At 37.7% G+C, this 13,035-nt stretch overlaps 1 protein-coding gene across 1 annotated transcript; it reads right to left on the bottom strand.

The window, feature by feature from the left end:
* Window positions 1–4,132: 4,132 nt before the first annotated feature.
* Window positions 4,133–5,078, bottom strand: LOC116015921 (protein RKD1-like). Its single transcript, XM_031256088.1, has 2 exons — window positions 4,596–5,078; window positions 4,133–4,525 (listed from the first exon to the last, which is right to left on the bottom strand). Exons 1-2 carry the CDS (start codon window positions 5,076–5,078, stop codon window positions 4,133–4,135), a joined length of 876 nt encoding a protein of 291 aa, XP_031111948.1.
* Between the last annotated feature and the right edge of the window lie 7,957 nt (window positions 5,079–13,035).

Raw genomic sequence — 13,035 nt, 5'->3', positions numbered from 1 at the left:
CTGACTTAAGGGATGAGGTTGAGGCAGGTGATGAAGTTGAGGCTGACTTAAGGGATGAGGTTGAGGCTGGTGATGAAGTTGAGGCTGACTTAAGGGATGAGGTTGAGGCTAACCTTAGAAATGAGATTGGAACCAACTTTACAAACCAAAACCCATCATCCTCAACCCCACTTGCAAATGACTTTACACTATCATCCTCTCCCCAAAGCAACTTTCAACCAGATTTGAGATGGCTCAAAGATCACCCTCAAGATCTTATTATTGGAAACTTGCACGATGGCGTGAAAACAAGATCCTCTACAAGAGACGCTCTATTTGCGTGCTTTCTATCTCAAATGGAACCGAAAGAAATTGATGAAGCTCTAAATGATCCAAGCTGGATTGAGGCTATGCAAGAAGAATTGAATCAATTTAAAAGAAATGATGTTTGGGAGCTTGTCCCAAGACCAAAAAATCACAATGTTATTGGAACTAAATGGGTCTTTAGGAACAAAGCAAACGAAGACGGCATCATTGTTAGGAATAAAGCAAGGCTAGTCGCGAAGGGATACTCTCAAGAAGAAGGAATAGATTTTGATGAGACTTTTGCCCCAGTTGCAAGACTTGAAGCGATTCGAATTTTCCTAGCCTACGCTGCATACAAGAATTTCACGGTTTATCAAATGGACGTGAAAAGTGCATTCCTTAATGGCTTAATTGAAGAGGAAGTATATGTTGAACAACCACCGGGATTTGAGGTACAAGGTGAAGTTGACAAGGTCTATAAACTAAAGAAGGCATTATATGGGTTAAAACAAGCACCTAGAGCTTGGTATGATACCCTATCAATGTTCTTAATTAGTTGTGGTTTTACCAAAGGCCTTGTTGACAAAACCTTATTTAGAATTCAAGAAAATAATCATATTTTATTAGTACAAATTTATGTTGATGATATTATTTTTGGGAGTACTAATGCAAATTTATGTGAGAAATTTTCTAAGCTTATGCAAAACAGATTCGAAATGAGCATGATGGGTGAGCTAAATTACTTTCTTGGACTGCAAGTCAAACAATCGAAGGAAGGTATATTCATTAATCAAGCCAAATACACAAGAGATCTTATCAAGAAATTTGGCTTAGAAGGAACAAGTTCAGTCAAAATTCCAATGAGCACATCTCTCAAACTGGACAAGGATGAAGAAGGCAAAGATGTTGATCAAACGAAGTATCGAGGAATGATTGGATCTTTGCTATACCTCACTGCAAGTAGACCCGATATATCTTATTCAGTAGGTGTATGTGCGAGATTCCAATCTCAGCCCAAAGAGTCTCATTTTCTTGCGACCAAGAAAATTATTCGTTACCTCAAAAGCACTATCAACGTTGGATTATGGTATCCAAAAGAAGGTAACTTTGAACTAATAGGATTTTCAGATGCAGATTTTGCAGGTTGCAAAATTGATAGAAAAAGTACCTCAGGGACGTGCCAGTTCTTAGGGGGAAGATTAGTTTCTTGGTTTAGTAAGAAACAAAACTCCATTGCTACAAGCATAGCCGAAGCAGAATATATCGCAGCAGGGAGTTGTTGTGCACAAATTTTATGGATGAAACAACAGTTAAAGGATTATGGAATTAATTGCGATGATGTTAGTATTTTTTGTGACAATACTAGTGCAATCGCGATTACCCAAAATCCTGTACTTCATTCACGAACCAAGCACATTGACGTAAGACACCATTTCATCCGGGATCACATCGAAAAGAAAGATCTAAAGATCGAGTACATACCCACAGAAAATCAAATTGCGGACATCCTTACAAAACCTTTATGCGAATCAAGATTCATCACTCTAAGGCATGAAATGGGCATGATTGAATTGAGCTAAGTATCTAAATTTTAAACTCTAATTATAGCTCAAGTATATGATTTTATTCATATGTGACGTTGCATATATTTATATGTTATATAAGTGTGTTTTGTGATTAATTCTTGTCGCATTTCATGATTGGATATATGTATTTTTTTTTTTTTGTGCATGCTCCGTAATCCTTACGTTTGTCTGTTTAAAGTTTGATTTCTTGTACCAAATCATTTTCTTTTCCAACTGTCTTGAGTAGTGTTTGCTCAATATATTCTAGCTTATGAAATATGCTACTGCTAAGTACATAGGTTATGAAGTTTGCCAAAAATCTTTTACAATTTTTTATTTATCACTGTGTGTTCACTACATGCACAATTGCCAAACTTGCTTAGTGCTAATTTTTTTTTTTTTTTTTTTTTTTTTTTTTTTTTTNGACCAAAAAATCACAATGTTATTGGAACTAAATGGGTCTTTAGGAACAAAGCAAACGAAGACGGCATCATTGTTAGGAATAAAGCAAGGCTAGTCGCGAAGGGATACTCTCAAGAAGAAGGAATAGATTTTGATGAGACTTTTGCCCCAGTTGCAAGACTTGAAGCGATTCGAATTTTCCTAGCCTACGCTGCATACAAGAATTTCACGGTTTATCAAATGGACGTGAAAAGTGCATTCCTTAATGGCTTAATTGAAGAGGAAGTATATGTTGAACAACCACCGGGATTTGAGGTACAAGGTGAAGTTGACAAGGTCTATAAACTAAAGAAGGCATTATATGGGTTAAAACAAGCACCTAGAGCTTGGTATGATACCCTATCAATGTTCTTAATTAGTTGTGGTTTTACCAAAGGCCTTGTTGACAAAACCTTATTTAGAATTCAAGAAAATAATCATATTTTATTAGTACAAATTTATGTTGATGATATTATTTTTGGGAGTACTAATGCAAATTTATGTGAGAAATTTTCTAAGCTTATGCAAAACAGATTCGAAATGAGCATGATGGGTGAGCTAAATTACTTTCTTGGACTGCAAGTCAAACAATCGAAGGAAGGTATATTCATTAATCAAGCCAAATACACAAGAGATCTTATCAAGAAATTTGGCTTAGAAGGAACAAGTTCAGTCAAAATTCCAATGAGCACATCTCTCAAACTGGACAAGGATGAAGAAGGCAAAGATGTTGATCAAACGAAGTATCGAGGAATGATTGGATCTTTGCTATACCTCACTGCAAGTAGACCCGATATATCTTATTCAGTAGGTGTATGTGCGAGATTCCAATCTCAGCCCAAAGAGTCTCATTTTCTTGCGACCAAGAAAATTATTCGTTACCTCAAAAGCACTATCAACGTTGGATTATGGTATCCAAAAGAAGGTAACTTTGAACTAATAGGATTTTCAGATGCAGATTTTGCAGGTTGCAAAATTGATAGAAAAAGTACCTCAGGGACGTGCCAGTTCTTAGGGGGAAGATTAGTTTCTTGGTTTAGTAAGAAACAAAACTCCATTGCTACAAGCATAGCCGAAGCAGAATATATCGCAGCAGGGAGTTGTTGTGCACAAATTTTATGGATGAAACAACAGTTAAAGGATTATGGAATTAATTGCGATGATGTTAGTATTTTTTGTGACAATACTAGTGCAATCGCGATTACCCAAAATCCTGTACTTCATTCACGAACCAAGCACATTGACGTAAGACACCATTTCATCCGGGATCACATCGAAAAGAAAGATCTAAAGATCGAGTACATACCCACAGAAAATCAAATTGCGGACATCCTTACAAAACCTTTATGCGAATCAAGATTCATCACTCTAAGGCATGAAATGGGCATGATTGAATTGAGCTAAGTATCTAAATTTTAAACTCTAATTATAGCTCAAGTATATGATTTTATTCATATGTGACGTTGCATATATTTATATGTTATATAAGTGTGTTTTGTGATTAATTCTTGTCGCATTTCATGATTGGATATATGTATTTTTTTTTTTTTGTGCATGCTCCGTAATCCTTACGTTTGTCTGTTTAAAGTTTGATTTCTTGTACCAAATCATTTTCTTTTCCAACTGTCTTGAGTAGTGTTTGCTCAATATATTCTAGCTTATGAAATATGCTACTGCTAAGTACATAGGTTATGAAGTTTGCCAAAAATCTTTTACAATTTTTTATTTATCACTGTGTGTTCACTACATGCACAATTGCCAAACTTGCTTAGTGCTAATTTTTTTTTTTTTTTTTTTTTTTATTTTTTGTTTTGTTAACTATATTTTGTGAAAACTTGTATTTATTTGTCACTAATATTTTTGGGAGGAGGAACATCCTCATCTAGCCAAGCGAGTACTTCTTGTATTTCTTCTGGTGCCAATTCAGGAATATCAGGAAATATAGGAGTTTGTGATGAACTCCCAGGAGTAGTGGAAGGAAAAGCTTCCGGTGCTAATTCAGGAAAATCAGGAATTATAGGAGCTTGTGATGAACTTCCAGGAGTAGTAGAAGGAAAAGCTGCTGGATCTATATACCTTCTCTTTCTGGAACTATTCCTGTCACATTTGTCTATAAGCCTCACTGTTGCTTCAGTCAAGTCTAAATTTGGATTTTGAAGTATCGCATCCCTCTCATCCTCTAGCCCCTTAATTGTCCTTTGCAGTTCAGCCTGATCCTTGATTTCACCAAATTCCTATATCACACATTGTTAAACCCCCTTTGAAAATGTTAAGTTGAAAGAGATATAGGAATATCGAAATTACCTGAACTTTTGCCAATAATCTGTCAAGGCTCACAAGTTTTCGATAAGGCCAGTAGGAAATCCCCACTTCCCTACACTTTTTCTTAAAAACTTCGCGCCCAACCTGCAATTCCTCTGCAGCTTGTTCAGAAGGCAGATAAAAATATTCAGAAAATTTTTCAAAAGTTAGCGTGGTAGTATCACAAAATGTTCTTCTAGCTCTCTTTCTCCCACGAAATACACTTGCATTCATAGCTGCTACATCTAGCGCTGCAGTGGTATTATCTTCCTCCGCCACTACAATAGTACCTTGATCAACGGCCACAACATCTGTACCCGTAGCACCTGGTGGAGTAATTATCTCATTCGACTCTAGTGGAGCATTTTCAAAATTTTCAACAGCAGTAAGATCTATACTTTGTGCACTATCTCTTAACGGTGATACGATAATATCATCCCAAAAGGAAGAGTTATCCGAAGATGAGGGATATATCGTATTTGCCATTTCTTTTATGTAAGCTATAAAATCAAGCAGATTGATGGAAAGCGAATGGTGAATTTATAGCAAGGAGAATCGATGTGAGAATGTTAACACTGTTCAAACCAATTGAGTGTTTCAAGGAAGGTCGTACCGTCGAAAGATATCAATTATCGCCTCTTACTGTTCTCGACGATTGCGGTTTTCAATCGTTTTTATCACAAGGGAATAGTGATCTGTCGGGGCTATGCCTTGCTGTGAAATGGTTAGGTTGATCCTATTACTAGGGTCTCGTACCCTCTTTTGTGGAGTACTCAATTTTTGCTGCACTTGTGACAGAAGCAAGCAAATGCACCATGGCGCAAAAGATTCAAGAGCAAGAATTTCATTCCTATACAGTGGTTCTTTGATGATGACAAAAAGGGGGAAAAGAATGACAGTCATTTGGTGCAAACGAAGTCTCAAAAAGGATCGCAAAGAGGTAAATATTTGGTATACATGTTCTCTATTTATTCTTGGCATATACATAGGGGGAATGAGTTTTTTTTTTTTTTTGTACAAGGTTGTTTTAATTTTTGGTATGAAGAATTGTTTTTGTTTTAGTTTGTATAAATGCATGATTGAGAAATATATTTTAAAATGAATTAAACCAGTCTCAATAATGCATGTAGGAATTTTATTGTCTGAAAACAATTCTTCTAGGTCAAAAATCATTGTTAAACTCATCTATGGCTAGTCGAAATAAAATGAAAATTTTTAAAGTTTATATTTTTCAAAGACTAAGCCAAATGACTGAGTATAGGTTTTGGCATCATCAAAAAGGGGGAAATTGTTAGGAATATTTGTAATAAGATTTTGATGAGCCAAGAAATGTATTTTAGTTTGAAAAATTAGAAACCCAAAATTTTCATAAGCTAAGGTACCTAAAGAGTCAAAAGTCAACTTGGAAGAATTCTTGGAGAAGGAAGGAACTTGGTTTGAATTCCATGGAGCTTAAAAATATTTAGAGCACAAAAAATAACTAAATGTTGAAGCAGCAGAGATGGTAAGAGACTTATAAGGTTGGCAAGTAATCCATGGTTCAAACCCTCTTAGCCACGAATTTTATGGAAACTAGAGACCTCCAGAATATTCATACTTATAAATTACTTGCAGTGAAATTAGCAATAAATTTGAATGGTTCAATGGTGATGAGCTTGGTTAAAGTGGTAAGTGGACTAGTGTTCGAATCCTAGGAAAATCATTTTTGGCTGCATAATACGTGGAATAATTTGAATCAGCAGTGGAATATGGAATAATAGTACAAGCAGCAACAGACAGCAGTAACATGTGAAATATTTCAGTGGCAAGAGGAATAAAGCAACACTAGCAAAAAGCCAAAGCAACAGTACAGCATAGCAAAAGCTACAGAATATCAGGAGCACTCCAATAAATAATAGAGAAGGAGCACTCCAATAAATAATAGAGAAGGATTATAGCAGAGCTCAAGGAGAGGAATACCAGGAGAGGAATACCAGGAGCACTCCAAACTCACTCAAGGAGAGAAGTTTTAATCAGCATGTGAAGCTCCACTAAGCCAGAATATCAGGAAGAATAAGGGAAGAGGAGGAAGTATAAATCACGCAAAGATGCTGACCAGAATATCAGGAAGCAAAGACAACGGATACATTTGACTGATCTGTATATTTTGAAGAGAGGAGAGACTGATGACCAGAATATCAGGAGGCATCACGCAAGAATATCTGAAGATGCAAAGAAAAGAGGAAAAAGTCTGAAGAAATACAACAACGGAGTTTCAACTCACCAGACCACCTAAACCACATGGAGACTACAATCAGCACATGGGATTGACAATAAAGAATTAATTCTCTCCAACGGATTAATTCTTTCTTCATCTATAAATACAGAACACTTGAGCAAGAAGAAAAAATGGAGATATACAAGTGAAAGGCAAGAAAAGCAGTGTGATACATCGGAGAATAACAAAGCAAGAAAAATCCGAAAAACCAAAAATCCATATTTTTAGTTCCTGAGAGTTGGAAAAAAACATTTTCTTTTACTACCTTGTATCAAAATTTCTACTGAGTGTAGATAGAGGGCTAAGTAACAAGAGGAGCTTGTGAAAACCCTAGGGAGTGTAGCTTTGTGCGAGACACTCGTTGGTGTAGGAGTATAACTTTGTGCGAGATACTCAAATCTCTACTGGGTGTAGATAGAAGTGCTGGGTTGGCACTTGGTGTTCACTATTGTATCTGGGTGATTGAAGATAGTGAAAGGAGTAGAGTGGACGTAGGCTGGGTTTGGCCGAACCACTTAAAAAATCTCTCTCTCATTTACTTACTGCCCATATATGTTTTGCTCTGTACACATAATATCTGCTTGCACGTACACACACTGATTTGCAAGATTCATATTTGTGAAACCCATTTAATATTCCTAATCTCTACAACTTGCTTATTTGGTTTTGCTAATTTCCTGCATTCATAATATTTTCAAGACCCAGGCACTATTCATCACTATTCACTCTTATCTGGGTTTACCAATTTTTGTTATCTCCTACGTCCGTATGCAAGCCAAATTTATTGTATATCATATTTGAGCTATTCAAAGTATTTCTATCGTATTGCATGTGATATATCTCCTCTCTATCACTGAGTTTTAATTATAGCACTTTACGTACATTATTCCGCTGTGCATTTCAAGTTGAATTTATTCACTTGAAATTATTTTAGTTAAAGTGTTATTAATTTTTAATTTGCTAGAAAAGTCTATTCACCCCCCCTCTAGACTTTTCACCACCCATTCGGGACCAACAAGGACTGTACGGTGGGGAAGGAACAGCAGGAACATAAGCCGGAGCTGGAGAGTCAGGAGCGAATCCAGGAGCATACGGGTCGACATTAACTAAGTACTGTACATAATCATCATGATCGTAGATAGGGAACTCCAACTCGGAAGGATCCGAGTCAGGTGGGCTACACGAGCCTACCCTAGACATCTGTTAAGAACACAACGAAGTGTAGTTAGCACGACGGCTAAGTAAGGAAAACCATTTGTCACTTAAAAGTAGACAAAGGTTTGAAAACATAGATAATCTAAAAGCTTTATAAAGTTTTACCATGATTTGAAAATCTGCCTGTAACGAAACGATTTATAGATAGTATAATATCGTATAAACGTTAAATCATATAAAGCTTTTCTCAAATAAGAATGAAGTCATAACTTGCCACTCAAAATAATTTTCATGCCTTTTTCAGACAAGTTTGCAAAATTTCACATTTCCAGGAATTTCATCATTTGCAAATACAACCGCAGCTCTAATGCTTATAATAATCTGAACCGCAGCTCAGAGTAACAATAATTTTCATACTGCATATAGAACCGCAGCTCTATAATAATCTGAACCGCAGCCCAGAATAACAATAATTTTCATACTCAAAAATTTTCCACTTAGTTTCCCCTGAGTAAGCACTTTGAACATTTCTCAATTCTCCTTCTCAAACCTTGGGCAGTGGCATTTCCCTGCCTTCCCGTCGGTCTCCTTATCCCAACCTAGGGCCATGGCACTCCAGCCCTCCCATAGGTCCAACCTTATTCCAACCCCGGGCCGTGGCGTTTAAGCCTTCCCGAAGGTCCCCACCTTATTCCATAAACTAAGGGTTTGAAAACATTTTTCTTTTTCTTTCCTGGAATCAAATAGTATTTTCAAAATAATTTATTTCATCCAAATATGGTTGTGACATCCCAAAATTTCGTCACTACTTTTGTTACAAAAAAAAAATATTTTTGTCAAAATTGATTTTGACAGTTTCTGTCCAGAAATTACAGTTTTGCGCAGTCCGAAAGATTGAGCCGGTAAAAATAGTTCCCGAACTCTTTTTCACTTGAAATTTTTATGGTAGAACCCTAACTCATAGTACTTGATGTTCATAAAAAGTTTTGGTCACCTAGGTTCACGAATTTACACAGAAAATTCCATTTTTGCCCTTGGCAGTGTGCTGTCCAGCAATTTTCCTTCTCTGGACCAGTTTTGGGAAAAATTCCGAAAACCATACTTATACTACTCCAAAAATTATGAAAGTTTATATGCGGCTTCTACACTTATAGAACTACATGTATGAAAAAAAATTGGACCAAAATAATTTACCGATTTTTCCCAGAAATTCACGGAAGTTACTGACAGAAATCTGTCCTGATTTCCTTACTCTATTTCCACAAGTATAANAGTAAAATAATGGTGTATTTTTAAACTTATCAGTTGGGGTCCAAACAGATAAAGCTTCGGTAGAAAATAATCTGGATAGAATAATTCTCGAAACCAAAAATTTATTCCAGACTAACCCTCAAAATTGGGCTAGGTTCGGTACACCGCGAAATTTTAGCGATGTACGATCAAAATAAATTTTCGCTGCTATGGGCTGATTTAATTGAATAGGAAGTTCAAGAATAATAATATGGTGTCTAATAATCCATTTCCTAGGATAATCGGGTCCGAATACCAGCTTCTAAAATTTTACGGTTCGTGACCGGCACGAACGATCGCAACTTAATAACAACTATACTTCCTTAAAAAAAATTATTTTGAAGCATCGGTCACTTATTTTATGAATGTCATAGCTTAAAGACGAGGGGTTACAGGATCTGACCTTGAAGAGGTGGATGGTTGATCAGCAACCAGTGCCACATTCCGTCTGTCCACCACGTCATCATCTCTCGGAAGCATCTCAAATTCGAAGGCTTTGAGATCTCTGAAAAGTTGGTCGGTTGTGGTGTTCTTCAAATCCCTGTGATCACGCATTGTGATCACCTTCATTTCCCACTCCTTGGTAAGGCCTCGTAAGACCTTCAGGTTTAGCTCCTTTTGTGGAATCTCCTTCTCGAGATCACTGATCTCTATTGATAGCTTCATGAACCGAGATTCCATGCTGTCGATGCTCTCCCCTGGCTTCATCTTGAAGTCCTCGAACTTCTTCATGGCCACGGTGAGCTTGTTCTCCTTTTCCTGTTCGTCACCTTCACCAATTAACATCAAAGTATCCCATACCTCTATCGCCGTTTTGCACTTTCTTACTTTTGGGAAGATGGTTTCGTCTATAGCTCTGAAGAGAATATCCTTGGCAATGTTGTCCAGGTTGTTTCTCTTCCTATCATCACTTGTCCATTCTTCCCTAGGTTTTGGGATGTACTTTGGTGTTTCCCTGGTTTGCTCAGCAGCCGTGTTTACCATTAAAATCTTGACTGGTCCAGATGTTATCACTTCGGCCATCTCATCATGGAGGGCTGATAGATACGCAAGCATGCGTGTTTTCCAGTCATCGAACCTGCTAAGATCAAAAAGGAGATGTCTCGACAACATGCTATCCATTTTAAAAATTATCTCGTGCTTTGAAAGATTTTTAAAGAGTTTTTCAAAGAAGGATCTCTAGGCAATATAAACACAGGTTTATATCGATCAGAGAACTAGCTCTGATACCAATTGTTGGTCCCAAGGGAATGGGGTACAAGTCTAGAGGGGGGGGGGTGAATAGACTTGTATAAGATTTTGCAAATCTTTTCGACCTCTCGTGTGTATTGAACTCAGGATGTTTAGGTTCGATACCTCACGAGGTGAAGACAAAGTTTTATGCGCAGCGGAAAAGTTATCCCCTTTTACTTAGCACGAGTTTGAGTTACTTCGAGAGGTGTGTTTATATGCAGTGCAATCGAGAGGTTAGCGAGAGATAAATACAGAAAGTAAATGCGAGAGAGATTTTTAAGTGGTTCGGCCAACCCGCCTACGTCCACTCTTCTTCCAGAAACTCCCTGGAAGNAGTAAAATAATGGTGTATTTTTAAACTTATCAGTTGGGGTCCAAACAGATAAAGCTTCGGTAGAAAATAATCTGGATAGAATAATTCTCGAAACCAAAAATTTATTCCAGACTAACCCTCAAAATTGGGCTAGGTTCGGTACACCGCGAAATTTTAGCGATGTACGATCAAAATAAATTTTCGCTGCTATGGGCTGATTTAATTGAATAGGAAGTTCAAGAATAATAATATGGTGTCTAATAATCCATTTCCTAGGATAATCGGGTCCGAATACCAGCTTCTAAAATTTTACGGTTCGTGACCGGCACGAACGATCGCAACTTAATAACAACTATACTTCCTTAAAAAAAATTATTTTGAAGCATCGGTCACTTATTTTATGAATGTCATAGCTTAAAGACGAGGGGTTACAGGATCTGACCTTGAAGAGGTGGATGGTTGATCAGCAACCAGTGCCACATTCCGTCTGTCCACCACGTCATCATCTCTCGGAAGCATCTCAAATTCGAAGGCTTTGAGATCTCTGAAAAGTTGGTCGGTTGTGGTGTTCTTCAAATCCCTGTGATCACGCATTGTGATCACCTTCATTTCCCACTCCTTGGTAAGGCCTCGTAAGACCTTCAGGTTTAGCTCCTTTTGTGGAATCTCCTTCTCGAGATCACTGATCTCTATTGATAGCTTCATGAACCGAGATTCCATGCTGTCGATGCTCTCCCCTGGCTTCATCTTGAAGTCCTCGAACTTCTTCATGGCCACGGTGAGCTTGTTCTCCTTTTCCTGTTCGTCACCTTCACCAATTAACATCAAAGTATCCCATACCTCTATCGCCGTTTTGCACTTTCTTACTTTTGGGAAGATGGTTTCGTCTATAGCTCTGAAGAGAATATCCTTGGCAATGTTGTCCAGGTTGTTTCTCTTCCTATCATCACTTGTCCATTCTTCCCTAGGTTTTGGGATGTACTTTGGTGTTTCCCTGGTTTGCTCAGCAGCCGTGTTTACCATTAAAATCTTGACTGGTCCAGATGTTATCACTTCGGCCATCTCATCATGGAGGGCTGATAGATACGCAAGCATGCGTGTTTTCCAGTCATCGAACCTGCTAAGATCAAAAAGGAGATGTCTCGACAACATGCTATCCATTTTAAAAATTATCTCGTGCTTTGAAAGATTTTTAAAGAGTTTTTCAAAGAAGGATCTCTAGGCAATATAAACACAGGTTTATATCGATCAGAGAACTAGCTCTGATACCAATTGTTGGTCCCAAGGGAATGGGGTACAAGTCTAGAGGGGGGGGGGTGAATAGACTTGTATAAGATTTTGCAAATCTTTTCGACCTCTCGTGTGTATTGAACTCAGGATGTTTAGGTTCGATACCTCACGAGGTGAAGACAAAGTTTTATGCGCAGCGGAAAAGTTATCCCCTTTTACTTAGCACGAGTTTGAGTTACTTCGAGAGGTGTGTTTATATGCAGTGCAATCGAGAGGTTAGCGAGAGATAAATACAGAAAGTAAATGCGAGAGAGATTTTTAAGTGGTTCGGCCAACCCGCCTACGTCCACTCTTCTTCCNAGTAAACGAATAATTCCGTTGGAGGGAAAATTATTCCGTTTGAAATTTGTCTCCCATGTTGTGTATGGGACTTGCATCTTTTCAGCATTTTTCATGGAGTAGTGGTCTTGTAACTTGAACCTTTTGTTTGGTAGTGGATATTCCATAATCCACTTTCTTGAGTCCATGCTCCACTTGCTACTTTTGGTAAAAGTTACTCTTTTTAAAATCCCATTGATCCTCGTTCTAGGGAATAAGACCGACTTTGGATTAGTGCACCTTCTTTCCGTTTGTTGTGGAATTCTGATGTGGCATCCACTTCTGGCACCTCCTTAATATTTTATCTCCATGATATTCTTCTTCTCCAAACTTTATTCATGCTTCCTGACTGTCATTTAACCTTTTGGAGAAGTGTCAGTTTATCGAGACCAAGATTGATGTCTCGATTGTTTGATGTCTTGATCCCCATGTATCGAGAGATCTATCTCTCGAACTCTGCTTATGTCTTGAACTGGATTGTTGTATCGAGAGGTCATACTTCTCGAACTCTGCTTATGTCTCGAACTGGATTGTTGTATCGAGAGGTCCTTATTCCTCCAGTGTTGTCCCGTGCCTTCTTCTGATCT

Source organism: Ipomoea triloba, chromosome 4 (assembly GCF_003576645.1).
Source record: "Ipomoea triloba cultivar NCNSP0323 chromosome 4, ASM357664v1".
NCBI classification, from domain to species: domain Eukaryota; kingdom Viridiplantae; phylum Streptophyta; class Magnoliopsida; order Solanales; family Convolvulaceae; genus Ipomoea; species Ipomoea triloba.
Note: the sequence above shows the minus strand (reverse complement) of the source record. Positions and strands in the feature narration are given on the sequence as shown.